Genomic DNA, 15,994 nt, shown 5'->3' on the forward strand with positions numbered 1-15,994 from the left:
GGCCATACAGTTACCAATACTTGCTTACATCCACATCATTTAATCTTTGGTGGATAATTGTCTCATTGGCAACTATACCAAATCTTATTTTTATTTAGGTAAGTATACAAAGAAGTGGACTGCAGGGATGATTTTGGAAACTAGGACGCAATTGGTAAAAATTTGATTGAAAAATGTTTTTTTAATAAAAATAGCGCACAGAAATTAACTGAAGAAATAAACTGATAGTTTATTCCCGATTCACACATTGTATCAAGTGAATACTAGTTATCGATAAGTCGTCAATAAATTATTTGCAAGAAAAATGGACTTAAGAGACGGTTATTTGGTGTGTTTATTTTGTCTAGTTGCTTATATGTATCACTGTATTGGAGTTCTGACTGATGAAGTGACAGTACTAAAGCACAAGAGTTCTACAGTTCATACACTGAAACACTCCCAGGAGGAATTAGTTGTAAGTTAACATATGCTTTTACTTTCAGTTTGATTTAAGAATTTCACAAAGTATAATGTAAATTGTTAGAAGTCTAGACAAGTTCTGCTTAACATGGATTTGGTTTTGATAAAGCTTATCAATTTCATTATGCTGTCTGTTTTTTTTAATATATATTCATATATCTGTGTAATTATATATAAAAGTTGGGGTATACTGTTTTACCTCTGTCTGTCAATCCGCCAGTTCGTCCGTCTGTCCGTCCCATATTTTTTTCTTCGCATCGGTCTCCGTAACTACATTATTACAAGGATTTCTGAAATTTGGTTTCAGGGTTTATATGAGTAAGCTTTACCGTGTGATGCGTTTTCAGATTAATCACTCAAAACTTCCCGATTACCTTATACTTTTAGCGGGCTTGGTAGATGCGGTAGATGACATATTCACCTATTTCGACTTTTTATTAGCTTACCTGGCCTTAAAGGCCATGTGAGCTTTTCTCATTACTTGGCGTCCGTCGTCGTCGTCGTCTGTCGTCGTTAATAGTTATCAAAAGTACCAGGATTATAGATAACAATTTTTCAAACATCTTCTCCTCTAAAACTACTGAATGGATTTGAATGAAACTTAGCATGATTGTTCCTTAGATTATCCTGCACAAAGTTTGCGCTTCGATTTTTGATCCGTCAAAAAACATGGCCGCCGTTACTTAAAATAGAACATAGGGGTCAAATGCAGTTTTTGGCTTACATCTCAAAAACGAAAGCATTTAGAGTAAATCTGACACGAGTGAAAATGTTCATTAGGTCAAGATCTATCAGCCCTGAAATTTTCAGATGAATCAAACAACCCATTGTTGGGTTGCTGCCACTTAATTGGTAATTTTAAGGAAATTTTGCAGTTTTTGGTCATTATCTTGAATATTATTATAGATGAAGATAAACTGTAAACAGCAAAAATATCAGCAAAGTAAGATCTACAAATAAGTTAATATGACCAAAATTGTCAATTGACCCCTTAAGGGGTTATTGTCCTTTAATGACATTTTTTCACAATTTGTTCATCATATTTGCTAACTATAAAAAATCTTCTTCTCTAAAACTACTCAACCAAATTTAACCAAACTTCAACTGAATGATCAGTAGGGTGTATACAATAAAGTTTGTGTTTTATTTTCTATTTCGTCAAAAAACATGGCCGTCATGGCTGAAAATAGAACACGGTAAAATGCAGTTTTTGGCTTATATCTAAAAAAACTCCAGCATTTAGAGCAAATAAGACAAGAAGTTATAGTATTTATTAGGTCAAGGTCTACCTGTCCTGAAATTTCCAGCCGCATTGGGTAACTGGTTTTTCAGGTATAATGCCCCTGAATTGATGATTTTAAAGAAATTTTGCAGTTTTTGGTTATTATCTTGAAAATTATTATAGATACAGATAAATTGTTAATAGCAAAAATGTTAAGCAAAGTAAGATCTACAATTTGTTCATCATGTTGACTTACTTTAAAAAATCTTCTCCTTTGAAACTGCTGTATCAATTTCAGCCAAACTTAGGCTAAATGAGTTTCAGAGTATCTAGTATAAATTTATATTTTATTTCCTTGTATGTCAAGAAACATAGCTCCTATGGCTAAAATAGAACATAGGAGAAAATGATTTTTTTTTTTGCTTTTTAAGAAAAAAGGATGATTCAAAGAACATTTAAATAAATTGAAAGGCCAAAATAATCATTGATGAGAGATTTAACCAAAAAAATTAAGGTGAGCGATTCAGGCTCTTGAGAGCCTCTTGTTGTGATTGTTTTTGTTTTTGCGGCAGTGTCCCATTCTTTGGACGGAATCATCACGTCGGACGGTGTTTGTTTTACGTCACATCAGCTAAAATGTCAACATTTTCACAGGAAAGCGGATGCTTGTATTTTATTTTTTTGAATTTTCAAAGTAGTGTAAACAAAATTTGAACGCTACATATAGAAATAATTTCGAACAATTCACTCTTTTTTCACAATTCGTTACAATGATTAGCTAAATATGGCATTCGACGTTTCTTTGGTTTATATTTTCAAAAGCGACCCCATTGATTGTGATTGGTTAAAAAAAATATAAAAAAAAATTGATGTCATATATCTATATAATTCATCAGTTGCCCGAACTCTAAAGTTATGTTTTTGTTTCCACTATTTTTCGTAGGTTATTTTCCTGCAGATGAAATCGACTTGTAAGACAATAAAAATATGAATTTGATATTTGATTATTAGCTGTATATTGTTTATTTGTTTTAACGGGAAATTAATTACTTTCCAGAAAGATTCAGAACAACAAAACCTCAAGCTTGACGAGCTCAGGACTAAAATCTCTATCAACACAGATGATAATCTAGTACTACGAGAAAAGATGTTATCGAATGATCATAATATCAAAACAATCGATGGAACTTTGGTTGACTTAAGAAGAAATTTGTCGTCTCAAAAACAATTAGTAGAGTCAAATGTAGAATATATTACGGTAATGCGGAGACACGAAATGCAAATGGAAAAATCTATTATTAGAACGAAAACTGAAAATAAACAACAAATTGTAAGGCTTCAATCTGATCTAATAGGTGTACGAGAAGCACATGAAGAAACTAAGGCACACATTAACCAATCAATAATGGTATTTAAAAAAAATGTGTCATTTTTACAAAAGAACGCAGACTTATACGGAATGACTATTACAGCAATACAGAGACACGCACTACAAATGGACGAATCTATTATCAAAATGAAAACTGAAAATAAAGCACAAATTGAGGACTTGAAAAAGACTTTTGCATGGCTTCAATCTGATCATAATGGTGTAAAAGACGTACAAGTAGAAACTAAGACACAACTGATTCAAACAAAAATGCTCTTAAGAAACGAATTGTTGTCTTTACAAAAAAAGGTAGAATCAACCGAAGTGAATATAAAGGCAATAGAGAAAGACAATTTACAAAGAAAAAGAACAATTTTAGAAATGAAAACCGAAACTAAAGAACAATTTGAAGACGTGAAAAAGACTTTTGCAAGGCTTCAATCTGATCATAATGGTGCTAAAGACGTACAAGTAGAAACAAATAAACAACTGATTCAAACACAACTTCTCTTAAGGAATGAGTTGTTGTCTTTACAAAAAAGGGTAGAATTTACAGAAGTGAATATTAAGACAATAGAGAAAGACAATTTACAAAGAGAAAGAACAATTATGAGAGATTTGAATGATATATATAAAGAACTGGCGAAAGAACTTAAAGATACCTTTAAACAAATAATTGAGCAAGTTACTAATGTTTATACAGTGACCCATCGTATTAATGCTCGAATAGAAAAATTGGAAGCAAATCGTTCCCATGATACCGGCATTGTATGGCTTATCAAAGAAGGAATAAAAACGCTTGTAAACATAGCAGCGAACTTTTTTCTTGGACGAATAGATGGACACATTGAGTAAGAGATTTAGATTAACTGTTGGTGAATGAAACACCTATGTGGTTGTTCTTCTAGTATACGAAAAATAGAAATCTTAATCGACATAATCAAAATTACTCATAGCAAGTCAGCACTATTATATAATTTAGAATTAAATAAAAAAATATCTACCAAACATGGCCAGTGCCATGCAACGAGTTTGTCAATGATATGATTATGAAAAGACTATAATATGTCGGCAATGACGAAATATCATACGTCGATGAAATAAAAAGCACATATCCTGTCCATCAGAAAACAATCAAAGAAAAAAATCAAGAGTTTACAAAACGTTCCACGGAAAAAAACTAAAAATTGATCAATCAGAACTCAACAGAAACCAAATGGTTAAGTCATGTCTCCTCTAAATAATTTATCCCCCCCCCCCAGAGTGACCTTATGGTGCTGCTCATATCATGCAATAAAATTGAGAATGGAAATTGGGAATATGTCAAAGAGACAACAACCCGACCAAAAGACAAGACAACAGCCGAAGGCCAATAATGCGTTTTCAACGCAGCGAGAAAATCCAGCACCCGGAGGTGGTCCTCAGCTGGTCCCTAATTAAAAATAGGTACTAATTCAGTGAAAATTGACGGCACGCTAAACTCCAAAACATATAAGTGAACTAAAAAAAAAATAAAAATCCAGAGTTAACAAAGGCTTCCTGACTTGCATGGGACAGGCGCAAAATGCGGCATGATTAAAAATGTTTTGTGAGATCTAAACCCTCCCCCTATACAGTGTAGAATTAGAAAACACACACAATTACGCACAGTAGAACTCAGTTTAAAAGAAGCCCAAAACCTCAACCCTTCCCTATACCTCTAGCCAATGTATAATAAAAAGTAAAATCACAATAATACTGAACTTAGAGGAAAATCTAATCGGAAAGTCCATATTCACATGGCAATATCAAATGACAAAACACATCAAAAACGAATGGACAAGAACTTTCATATTCCTGACTTGGTACAGGCTTTTTCAAATGTAGAAAATGGTGGATTAAGCCTGGTTTTATAGCGCTAAACCTCTCACTTTGATGACAGTCTCATCAAATTCTGTTTATATGTTTACAATGATGCGTGAACCAAACGGACATAATAAATAAGATAGTCAAAATATGGGTACAGCAGTCATCATCGTGTAACAATTTCCAAAGGAACAATTTAACAAAACACAAAAACTTCTATCTACATACACATTCATTGATTCGCGTGTCTGACGTCATATTTCTTTTCCTCACATATATTTACTATCTAAGGGGTCATACCAGTTGCATGCATATATATTGAAATAAGTAAAACATGAGGAAACAAGAATGTGTCCATAGTATACGGATGCCACATCGACACTATCATTTACTATGTTTAGTAGACCATGAAAGTTAAATATCTAATTTTGCATTAAAATTAGAAAGATCATATCATAGGGAACATATTTACTAAGTTTCGAGTTGGTTGGATTTCAACTTCATCAAAAACTACCTCGACAAAACTTTAAACTGAAGCGGTACAGACGGACTGACGAACGAGCGAACGGACGAGCAAACTAAAAAACATAATTCCCATAAATGGGGCATACAAATATTGTTGAAAGTGAAAGTAGTGACTTGACCAAAATGAAAGTAAGGTAGAGATTAGAGGGAGGCAGGACTTATTCGGTCGTCGGGATCGGGTGATTTTAAGCTCGGGATTTCGGGATTGATCTTTACGGGATGCGGGATTATTTTTTTATTAATAACGGATATGAAAATTCAATTTGACTTTTACCAAGAAATGCATTGTAGCAAAGGGGAAGAATAATTGTGGTATAAGGCCAGAATCACGAAAAATAATTGAATTTAACAGAAAGGAAACACATAACGGACTTTGGAAAAAAAGGAAAGGGCTTTTGATACCTTATATGAAATTCTCCAGTCATAATATCTTTTACAAAAGTTCATCCTACAACAGTTTATAAGCTGTATATGCCAGCGATTTCGCGGGTGTGTTCTAGTAAGTTTTATTTGAGGATACATATAAATCGATTAGAATCCGGAACGGAAATTTTTTTATACATTTGACCTGTCTTAAAATACGAATAATGGAAACACGCTTTATATTTCCACAGGACGAGAATGTAAAAAAATATTATACATGCATAACAATATCGAGGAAAATTTTAAAAGATGAAAGTGGGTTAAAGAGTGACATGAAGTGAACACGAAAAGAGCGTACATGGCTATAACCACAAATAGTCAATAACTATTGATGCCATATATCTTTATGATTAATTGGTTGCATGAACTCTAATGCAGTTTTGTTTCTACCATTTCTCGTGGGTTGCTTTCATGCAGATGACTTGGAGTTTGACAACAAGATATAAAAGTGATAAGGAAGCGATAAGTACGTTCAGTTATAGCCACACAATAGTCCACAAATATCTATGTTATATATCTGTCTAATTTATTTTAACTTTAACTCTATCTAAAAGTGATTTTTGATGATGATCAGTATATTGTTAACGGGAAATTCTTTACTTTGCAGGAAGAAGCAGAACAACAGAAGTTGAAGCTTGACGAGCTCCGGAACAAAGTCTCTGCCATCACAGATGATAATCTAAAAACACGAGATAAGATATTATCGAATCATCATAATATCAAAACAATCGATGAAACTTGTGTGGACTTACGAAAAAAAGTGTCGTCTCTACAAAACATAGGAGAATCAAATGTAGAATATATTACGGTAATGCGGAGACACGAAATGCAAATGGAAAAATCGATTATTATAACGAAAACCGAACATAAACAACAAATTGAAGATCTGAATGAGACAATTGCAAGGCTTCATTCCGATTTGATTGGTGTAAAAAACGAACATGTAGAAAGTAAGGCACAACTTAACAAATCAATAATGTTACAAAACAAAATAGACTTATACGAAGTGACTAGTATGGCAATGCAAAGAAACGCACAACAAACAGACAAATCTATTATTGAATTGAAAACCAAACATTTTGTACAAACTGAAGACTTGAAAAAGACAATTTCAAGGCTTCAATCTGATCATAATAATGTAAAATACGCACACGTCGAAACTAAGGATCAACTGATTCAAACAAAAATGCTCTCAAGGAATGAATTGCTGTCTTTACAAAGACAGGTAGAAGCAACTGAGGTTGATATCAAGGTAATAGAGAAAGAAAACTTACAAAGAGAAAGAACAATTGTAGAAATGAAAACTGAAAATATGAGAGAATCGAAAGAGATGTATAACAGACTTCAATCTAATCGTATTGTTGTCAAAGGCGAACACGAAGTAACTAAGAAACCTCTGAAAGATACCTTTGGAATAATAAATGATGAAATTAAGACGGTTGATAGAGTTAATGATTACATAAATGATAGGATATATAAATTGGAAGCACGTCAAAAGGATAAAGACATTGAACATGTTGTATGGCTAATCAAAACAGGAATATCAATTATTGCAAATATATTATGGAACACTTTTTTTTCGGAGGACATATTTAGTAAAATGTGATAATTCATCATTTGCCTTGAGATTTACTGTTGATAAATGAAGTTCATCTGCGGGTGTGATCATCTTTCTCAAACAATTGACAATTAGACTAAAATAACATTAGGGATAAGAAGTTCTTCTTTAATACCAAAAAAATCTACCAGCTATGGTTAGTTTCATACTACTAGTTTGTTATTGATATAAAAGAGGAAGATTCTAAGTGATAATGAATAAAACCCAACTTTAACGAAATAACACATACCCTGTTTATCAAATAATTAAAAAAAAAATGAAACATAGCCGTTGTTTCTTTGAACAGATATCAAATAAAAAGTAAAATCACAGAATAAGATGTACATGTCTGTCTGGCATGGTTTATTTGACCTTGACCTCATTTTTAGGGTTCATTGGTTAATGTTAAGTTTTCTTTGTTAAGACTGTTTTTTAGAAAATATAAGCAAAATGTCAACTAAGTTTGGTTTATATTGGATGATTGTAAGGTGAACAGGTACTTGTCATTTGTTTTATATGAACTTGACCTCATTTTTTGGATCATGTCAAGTTTATATGTTATTTCAACGGTAGTAAAGCTTTATATTTAGGTCTATCAACATAAAACCAATGGTAAGTAAAGAAGGCGAGACGTGTCAGTGTGTGTACTTGTGTGCACATAAGGCCACAAATGCAATTGGTATACAATTAAATTGAAAAATGTTTTTTATAAATAGTGCACAGAAATATATTTATAAATAATTTCTCGATTAACACATCGTATTAAGTGAATACTTATCAGTTATCGATATGTCGTGGATAAAATTATTTGCAAGAAAAATGGATTTAAGGGACGGCCACTTTATGTGTTTATTTTGTCTAGTTGTATTTACAGCTTATTTGTATCACAGTATTCAAGTTTTACATGATGATTTAAAGCGCAAGAGTTCTACAATTGAGAGACTGGTACAAATTCAGGATGAATTGGTTGTAAGTTTACGTATTGTTTTATTTTAAGTCTGATTTAAGAATCCCACAAAGCATATGTTAATTAGTAGAAGTCTTGACAATTTCTACTTTAATACATAGATTTGGTTTCGGAAAATCTGATCATTTTTTTTTTTGCTGTCTCTGTTTAATTTATACTTATATCTGTAATGATGACTATGTTTTTATTGATGTTTTTTCGGCAGTGTTCCACTTTTTCGTACGGTATTTTTTATTTCAATTTTCTGAATTGATTGATCGATTAGTTTTTGTTTTACGCCACATCATCACATTGTCGAGTCGCTTATATTTCATTAATTTAAAAAAAAATGTACAATGCATTTAGTCTTAGATGCATGATTTTTTTATAAGTTGTTAGCGGCTTTGAACTAGCTGTCAGTTAACTGCTAGTACTCTCAGATCTGTACATAGTGTTTTTTGTTGTTGTTGGGATGAACAAGTACCCCGCCATGTCCACTTGCATTTTTGTCCATCTGATATGTTAAGCCTTATTTAACTAATTTTTATAGTTCGTTCTTATGTTGTTCTATTATACCACCGCCCCAGGTTAGGGGAGGGTTGGGACTCCGCTTACATGTTTAACCCCGCCACATTATGTATGTGTGTGTCTGTAATTCAGTTTTAATTCAGTGGTTGTCGTTTGTTTATGTGTTAAATATTTGTTTTTCGTTCAATTTTTTACATAGATAAGGCCTTTAGTTTTTTCGTTTGAATTGTTCTACATTGTCATTTCGGAGCGTTTTATAGCTGACCATCCGGTAGGGCTTTGTTCATTATTGAAGGTCGTACGGTGACCTGTAGTTGTTAATTTCTGTGGTATTTTGGTCTCTTGTGTTCATCTACATCTATATCTACCTTCAATATGTCGTCACTCTAAAAGGGTACTTCGACCCATCACTCAAGTATAGTATAACTTTTGACGTCTTCCAACATGACAATAAACTTTCTATATTTACAAACAATGGTTCCAAAATTGTGCTTAAAATTTATATACAGGTGCAGTTTAAAAAGATTTTCTACTAGTATCGATTGTTTGTGTTGCTAGCTTCTTCAGAGGAGCTTAGTGAGCTTGGTCTTGAATTCCTCACTGCTCTCGGTCTTTAATAGGTCATCTGGTAGTTTATTCCAGTCTCTGATGGTCCTATAAAAAAGCTGTACTTGTAGATATCTTTGTTTGGCCTGATTTGTACATATCTTTTAGTGTTGGGTTGATGAAGTCTTGACGTTCTTCTTGGTTTTATAATGTGTGTTGGAATAGGTATAGCAACTCTTTCATGGATGGCTTTATGAAAGAGCGTTATACGTGCTACTTTTCTTCTTATTTCTAATGGTGTTTGTTTTTTTTCTTCATGAAGAGTTGTTACCGTTCCAGTCTCTCTTGAGTAGTTGCTTTTGATAAAGCATGCTGCACTGCGTTGGACCATCTATATCTGGTATATATGTTTTTGTAGGTGAGGATCCCATGCGCTGCAAGCGTATTCAAGGTGCGGTCGGACAAGGGCAAGATATGCTTGTTTCTTGACCTCCTCTGTACATGATCCAACATTTCTTCGTATGCAGCCTAGTGCTTTGTTTCCTTTGGTGACAACTTTGTTAACTTGTTTGTCCCATGACATGGTGTTGGTGAGTTCAGCTCCTAGGTATGGGTTTGATGTGACTGATTCTAGGATATGACCATTGATGTTATAGTTGGAGTTGATAATTTTCCTTTTTTTGGTTATTGAAAGGACATAGCATTTTGAAGGATTGAATGTCATTTGCCAAATTTTTGTCCATTTAACCATTTTGTCGAGATCTTCTTGTAGATGTTTGCAGTCATCCTTTGATGAGATTGCTAGATAAAGTAGGCTATCATCTGCAAACAGGCGAATTTTTTATGTAATGTCGTTCCCGATGTCATTTATGTATAGGAGAAACAGCAATGGTCCTAAAACTGTTCCCTGTGGTACGCCAGATGTTACTTTAGCAGTACTTGATCTTTCTCCTTCCAGTGTGACTTGCTGTTCTCTTTGTGTCAGCCACGCTTCTAACCAGGCAAGTATGTTTTCATCGATACCATATGATGCAAGTTTCTTCAACAATCGCTGGTGTGGTACTGTATCGAATGCTTTACTAAAGTCTAATATAAGCATATCTACCTGTTGGTTATTGTCCAGATTTCTAGTTATATCCGCTGCTGTTATGACTAGTTGTGACTCACACGATCTCTTGCTTCTGAAGCCATGCTGGAAGTCCACAAGTATATTATGCTTGTCAAGATGGTTCATTATGTGTTTGAATATAATATGTTCCATTATTTTACATGGAACTGATGTCGAGGATACTGGGCAATAGTTGACTGGTTGACTCTTATCCCCTTTCTTGAAAAGTGCGATGACATTTGCAATAAGCCAGTCTTGTGGTACACGTTGATCTTTTAGTGTTTTGGTTAAGATTAACTGTAAATATGGTGATATTGACTCTGCACACTCTTTCAATATTCTACATGATCTATTGTCTGGACCATTTGCTTTGCTTAGGTTCACTCCCTTCAATAGTCTGATTAACCCTTCTGTACTGATGTTTAGACTTGATATTTTTTATGTTTCATTTTCAGTCATCTTAGGGAAGTTTTGAAAGTCTTCAATCGTGAATACTGATTGAAATTGGGCATTAAGTGCTTTTGCCTTTCCTTTGCTGTTGTCTATTGTTTCTCCATTGACTTTGAGTGTTGATACTCCCACTGTTTCTCTTTTTAGATTTAGTACTTTTCCCCTATTCTGTATTGGTCTTGTGTGTTTGCTGAAGCTTCTGATGTTGATGGGCTTACTTCTAACATATCAAATATGTACTTGCTTTTCTATATTGCTTGAATTTATCCCAGTGCTCTTTCGTTTGGTATTTCTTTGCAACTTTATATAGTCTATCTTTTTTACGTATCATCTTCTTGATGTGTTGATTCACCCAAGGTAAGTTAAATTTCGATGTCAGATTTTTAGATGGTATATCTAGGTCCATTGCTTGAAAAAGGTGAGTTTTAAATAGAGTCCAGTACTCTTCGATGTTCGTTTCTGTTATCTTCTCCTTGAAATTTTCAAATTTGCTGTTCAAATATTCTTTAACATTTTCCATATTTCCCTTCTTATATTGGTAGATTTAATCATACCACATCTTCTTTTTTTATATTTAGATATATTTTTAACTTTTACTCTTCTTTCACAATGTATTACCATTATTAGCTATATATTAAGTATTGAATGCTTCACTTTGTAAATTCATTAGGATGTAAGAGCGTTGACCGAAGTACATTTTGTAAGAATCACGGAAGCGTCCGCACGGTATATGATTTTACAACCATATAGAATACTAAAAGAAGCCTTCAAGACTTATAATTACATTTTGGTTTGCTTGGATCTAGAAAAACGACTTCTATCAAGTTTTGTCTTTATTTACCTGTGCACTTTATTGTGGAAGCATCATGAATCTTACATTTCATTTTGAAATGAAGGTTAATTTCAGAATGACGCACGATTCCTGTTAGCCAATCAAAAGAACGCATTTTAATGAAACATGCTTTTACAATAATTAGCATTTCATTGGTTTTATTTTTATTAACAGACCCCTTTGATTGTGATTGGTTAAACAATTCATGTAATTTTTGAAATTCAACCAATTGCGTATTATTATTTGCATTTTAATGTACTAAAAACTTCAATTTCACTCATTGAAATATGGTTCATTGAGTGACAAAAAATAATCCATAAATACCTATGTTATATATTTGTTTAATTTATTATTACTTGAACTCTTAATGTTTTTCTACCATTTCTCGTTGGGTTATTTTTATGCAGATGACATCGAAATGTAGGACAATAAAATCAAAAACTGTTTTTCAATTATAAGCAGTATAATGTTAATTGTTTTAACGGGACATTCATTATTTTCCAGAAAGAAGTAAAACAACAAAAGTTCAATCTTGGGGAGCTCAGCAAAAGGTTAGATTCAACCGAAGTGAATATCAATACAATAGAGAAAGACAATTTACAAAGAGAAAGAACAATTGTAGAAATGAAAACCGAAATTATGAGAGAATCGAAAGATTTTTTTGAAGAAATTGCGAAACATCTTAAAGATACATTTAAACAAGTAATTCATCAAATTGATTATGTTTATGATGTTACTAAGCGTACAAATCAGAGGATAGATAAATTAGAAGTGAATCTAGATAAATTCAAAACATATTTAGATAATCTGGAAGTTCATCTAGATAAATTCAAAATACATCTAGATAAATTAGAAGTACATCAACCAGATACCGGTATTGTATGGCTTAAAAAAAGGAATATCAATGCTTGGACAGATAGCATTTAACTTTTTTCTCGGACCAATAGCTGGATACATAGAGCATGAAGAGTAAAAAGTAATAAGCCATCACTTGTCATCCGATTAAGTTTTGATGAATGGTGCACCTTTGCAGTTAGTGCCTCTGAAATCTAAAAATAAGTAATCGTCATCATACATAATCACAGCTACCACATGGCAAGTCAAAACTTTGAATGCCATTTTGCAGTTACCAGAAAATTAGATACACCAAATCAGACACTTCATATATGGGAAACTGACAATACATGCCCTTAATTTTAGAATTCATTTATACGTGTTTGTATCATTCGAAATTATCAGGAAATTCTGTGTTCCACGATCATTACCAATTGTTCACCTTTCATTTGATACCATAATTACTGAAATATATACTATATAGTTTTGGTGTTCTCCATGCTATGTAAACATTGCTGATCAGTCGCATTTGGAGATGTCAAAAACAAACGAGATATTTTGCAACGGGCGGTGAAAAATATTTGTTGAGATTTGTGAAACAAATATATAAGGATAACTATGATTTTGAAATTTATTCATATAATTGTTCGTACATAAATGACATTGCACACAATAGGAAGATCCACTATCAAAATATACGTTGGATAGAAACAAGTGCCTGTGACAGTGCATCAGAAACCTTTAAAGGCTGGTTGGTATACATATACATGTGTATTGAGTGCATACGCTTAAAATTGTTTTATATATATATTGTATTTCATGTATTAGTACCAAGTTGTTCTTATAAAAATATATATCAGTAATAACAGACAAATACATCTTGAAATAAAAGAATGTATATTGCATTTATTTTGTTCGACCGAATATTTTATAATGAAAGAATGCTTTTGGCATTTGTCTTGTTCAACCGATTTTTAATAATGAAAGAATTTTGAAGTGATATCTACATCACTTTAATGGATTTAAGTCGAATTATCTTGATATGTTCATAATACATAATAAAAATGACGAAAACAATCATGATCGTATATGCTATCTTTTTTAAATTTTGAATGAAGTTTATCTATTTATCAGTCAAAACATTTTGAACAACAAAATGAACGTTACACAATTACCTATCTGTTGCAAATAATCAGACAAAATTTATTTTCGAGGTTAGATACGTTATATTTTCGACTTTTTAAGTTTTGAAAGAAGAATTTGAAGTTCAAAAGTTATCTTTAAAAGGGAACAGCAAGATATAAGTATTGACACCTCCTAATGGTATCTGATCTGTTGTTTACATGTTGTGATGTACTGATAAGTAATTCGTTTATGGTTTTGTCTGTACTGGGCGTTCCTGCGTTTATTTATTTTGTATCCCTGTCACGTAGAGTTGTGATCAGTTGTCACTTTAGCGATATTTTTTACATTGCCAAATAAACGGGAGGTTTGGCTAGCAATACAATCTGGTTAAACCTACCATTTTGTCGTCTTAAAAATGTACTGTACCAATTCAGGAATATTGCAAATGTTATTTTCGTTCAATTTCTATGTATGTTTGCGGTTTTTTTTTTGTTTCAGCGTTTTTGTTGTTCCGTTGTTTTCTTGTTACATGTGTTTGCCTCGGTTCTAATTTTCTTTTCTTTCAACAGAATTATGACTTTTGCACAGCCGTATACTACTGTTATATTATTTATCATCTAGGCCATGATTATTGATAAAGTGTACTTGTTTTTGACGTTTTTTTTCTGTTTTATTGATGCATACTGCACATCTCCATAATTTTATTTATTTCATTGAAATATTACAATACAAAAACATATACAACAGCTTGGATTTTTTTTTAAAGACATCAATTCGCCATCAAAGTTTTGATAAAGCCACCACCTTCCGTCCTAAATTGATAATTAACAATGTAAACGACAAAATTCGCCGAAATTAATTAAACTGTCAGACACCCCCCCCCACACACACACCATAACATCATTAGTATCTGTCAAGCGGGGGCAAAATAGAGTTAAAAAAATAATAGAAAAATATTTGGAGAAACCGTCAATGACACAAAATCGATAAATGCAAAACACAAACACACACACACACACACATCAAAAGAACATACCTTTTTTGCTGTTCTAAAAGCTTGCTTTAAGTTAATTCAATATGGGTTTCATGACTAATAAAACTATTTAACTACATATAAAAAAATGTGGTATGCTTGCCGATGAGACATCTCTCCACAATAGACCAAAATGACACAAAAATTAACAAATAAAGGACACCGTACAGCCTTTAACAATGAACAATGTCCATACCGCATAGTCAGCTATAAAAGGCCCCTACATGAAAATGTAAATCAATTCAAACAAGAAAACTAACGGCCTTTTTCATGTACAAAAAAAAGAACGAAAAACAAATATGTAACACAAAAACAATCGACAGCCACCGAATAACAGGCTCCTGACTTGGAACATGGACATACATACATAATGGGCGGTGTTAAACATGATTAGTTAACATATCCCTAAGATTAAGAATAAAACTAAGCATACAATTTCAAAGGCATTATGGATCATTGAGGTATTTAATCATACTTCTGCTTATAAGAGCAAACACAAAAAAATAACTCTTTCCTATCTCTTTCTCGATTCGCACTTGATAACTACTGATTTGTCGAATTTGTGTGCAAATTATACAATCATGTTTATTAACAGTTGAAGGAAATTTACAATTATTGTTGAGTTTTGTACGAAACATGTCACCATAGAATCAATTCAAATGTCCTAAACTGAATTCAATTTTACATTCACATCAATACTTGTCTCTTAATATATAGATATATAAGTATGTAGTTAGCGTTTACAGTTACAAATATAGATCGACTTTTTAACAGATGTGCAGTTATAATAATACATCCTAAATAAAGAAAAAAACAAATTGGCTCGTTGCATTGACACGATTAATGTTTCAAACAATTTTGTGATTAATAGTAGATGATAGGAATGGGTACACTTTGATAAGATTATTTATTTATTCTATATCACATTACCTAAAGTGATATGAAACTTTAAAATTAAAAGCACAGTAAAGAATGAATGAATTGATAAAAATTTATTAAGTGCAACCTGATTGACATATTATAATATACAAATGTTATGATAATTCATATGTTTAGCCAGCCTTATAGGCTTACAACAAACTCATCATAGATACCAAGATTAAAAAAAATATATATACCCCAGATGCGCGTTTCGTCTACAAAAGACTCATC

At 32.4% G+C, this 15,994-nt stretch overlaps 1 protein-coding gene across 1 annotated transcript; it reads left to right on the forward strand.

The window, feature by feature from the left end:
* Positions 1 to 355: 355 nt before the first annotated feature.
* On the forward strand, positions 356 to 7,449 carry LOC134695355 (putative leucine-rich repeat-containing protein DDB_G0290503). Its single transcript, XM_063556582.1, has 3 exons — positions 356 to 454; positions 2,739 to 3,851; positions 6,451 to 7,449. The coding sequence occupies exons 1-3, from the start codon at positions 356 to 358 to the stop codon at positions 7,447 to 7,449; spliced, it is 2,211 nt and encodes a 736-aa protein (XP_063412652.1).
* Positions 7,450 to 15,994: the final 8,545 nt, after the last annotated feature.

The sequence above is a fragment of the Mytilus trossulus genome, chromosome 13, assembly GCF_036588685.1.
Source record: "Mytilus trossulus isolate FHL-02 chromosome 13, PNRI_Mtr1.1.1.hap1, whole genome shotgun sequence".
NCBI lineage: Eukaryota > Metazoa > Mollusca > Bivalvia > Mytilida > Mytilidae > Mytilus > Mytilus trossulus.

Coding starts and splice junctions, on each gene's coding strand:
- LOC134695355 (XM_063556582.1), top strand. CDS start 356: ATGTATCACTGTATTGGAGTTCTGACTGATGAAGTGACAGTACTAAAG. Junction 455..2,738: donor ACTCCCAGGAGGAATTAGTT/GTAAGTTAACAT, acceptor ATTACTTTCCAG/AAAGATTCAGAACAACAAAA. Junction 3,852..6,450: donor AAGAAGGAATAAAAACGCTT/GTAAACATAGCA, acceptor TTTACTTTGCAG/GAAGAAGCAGAACAACAGAA.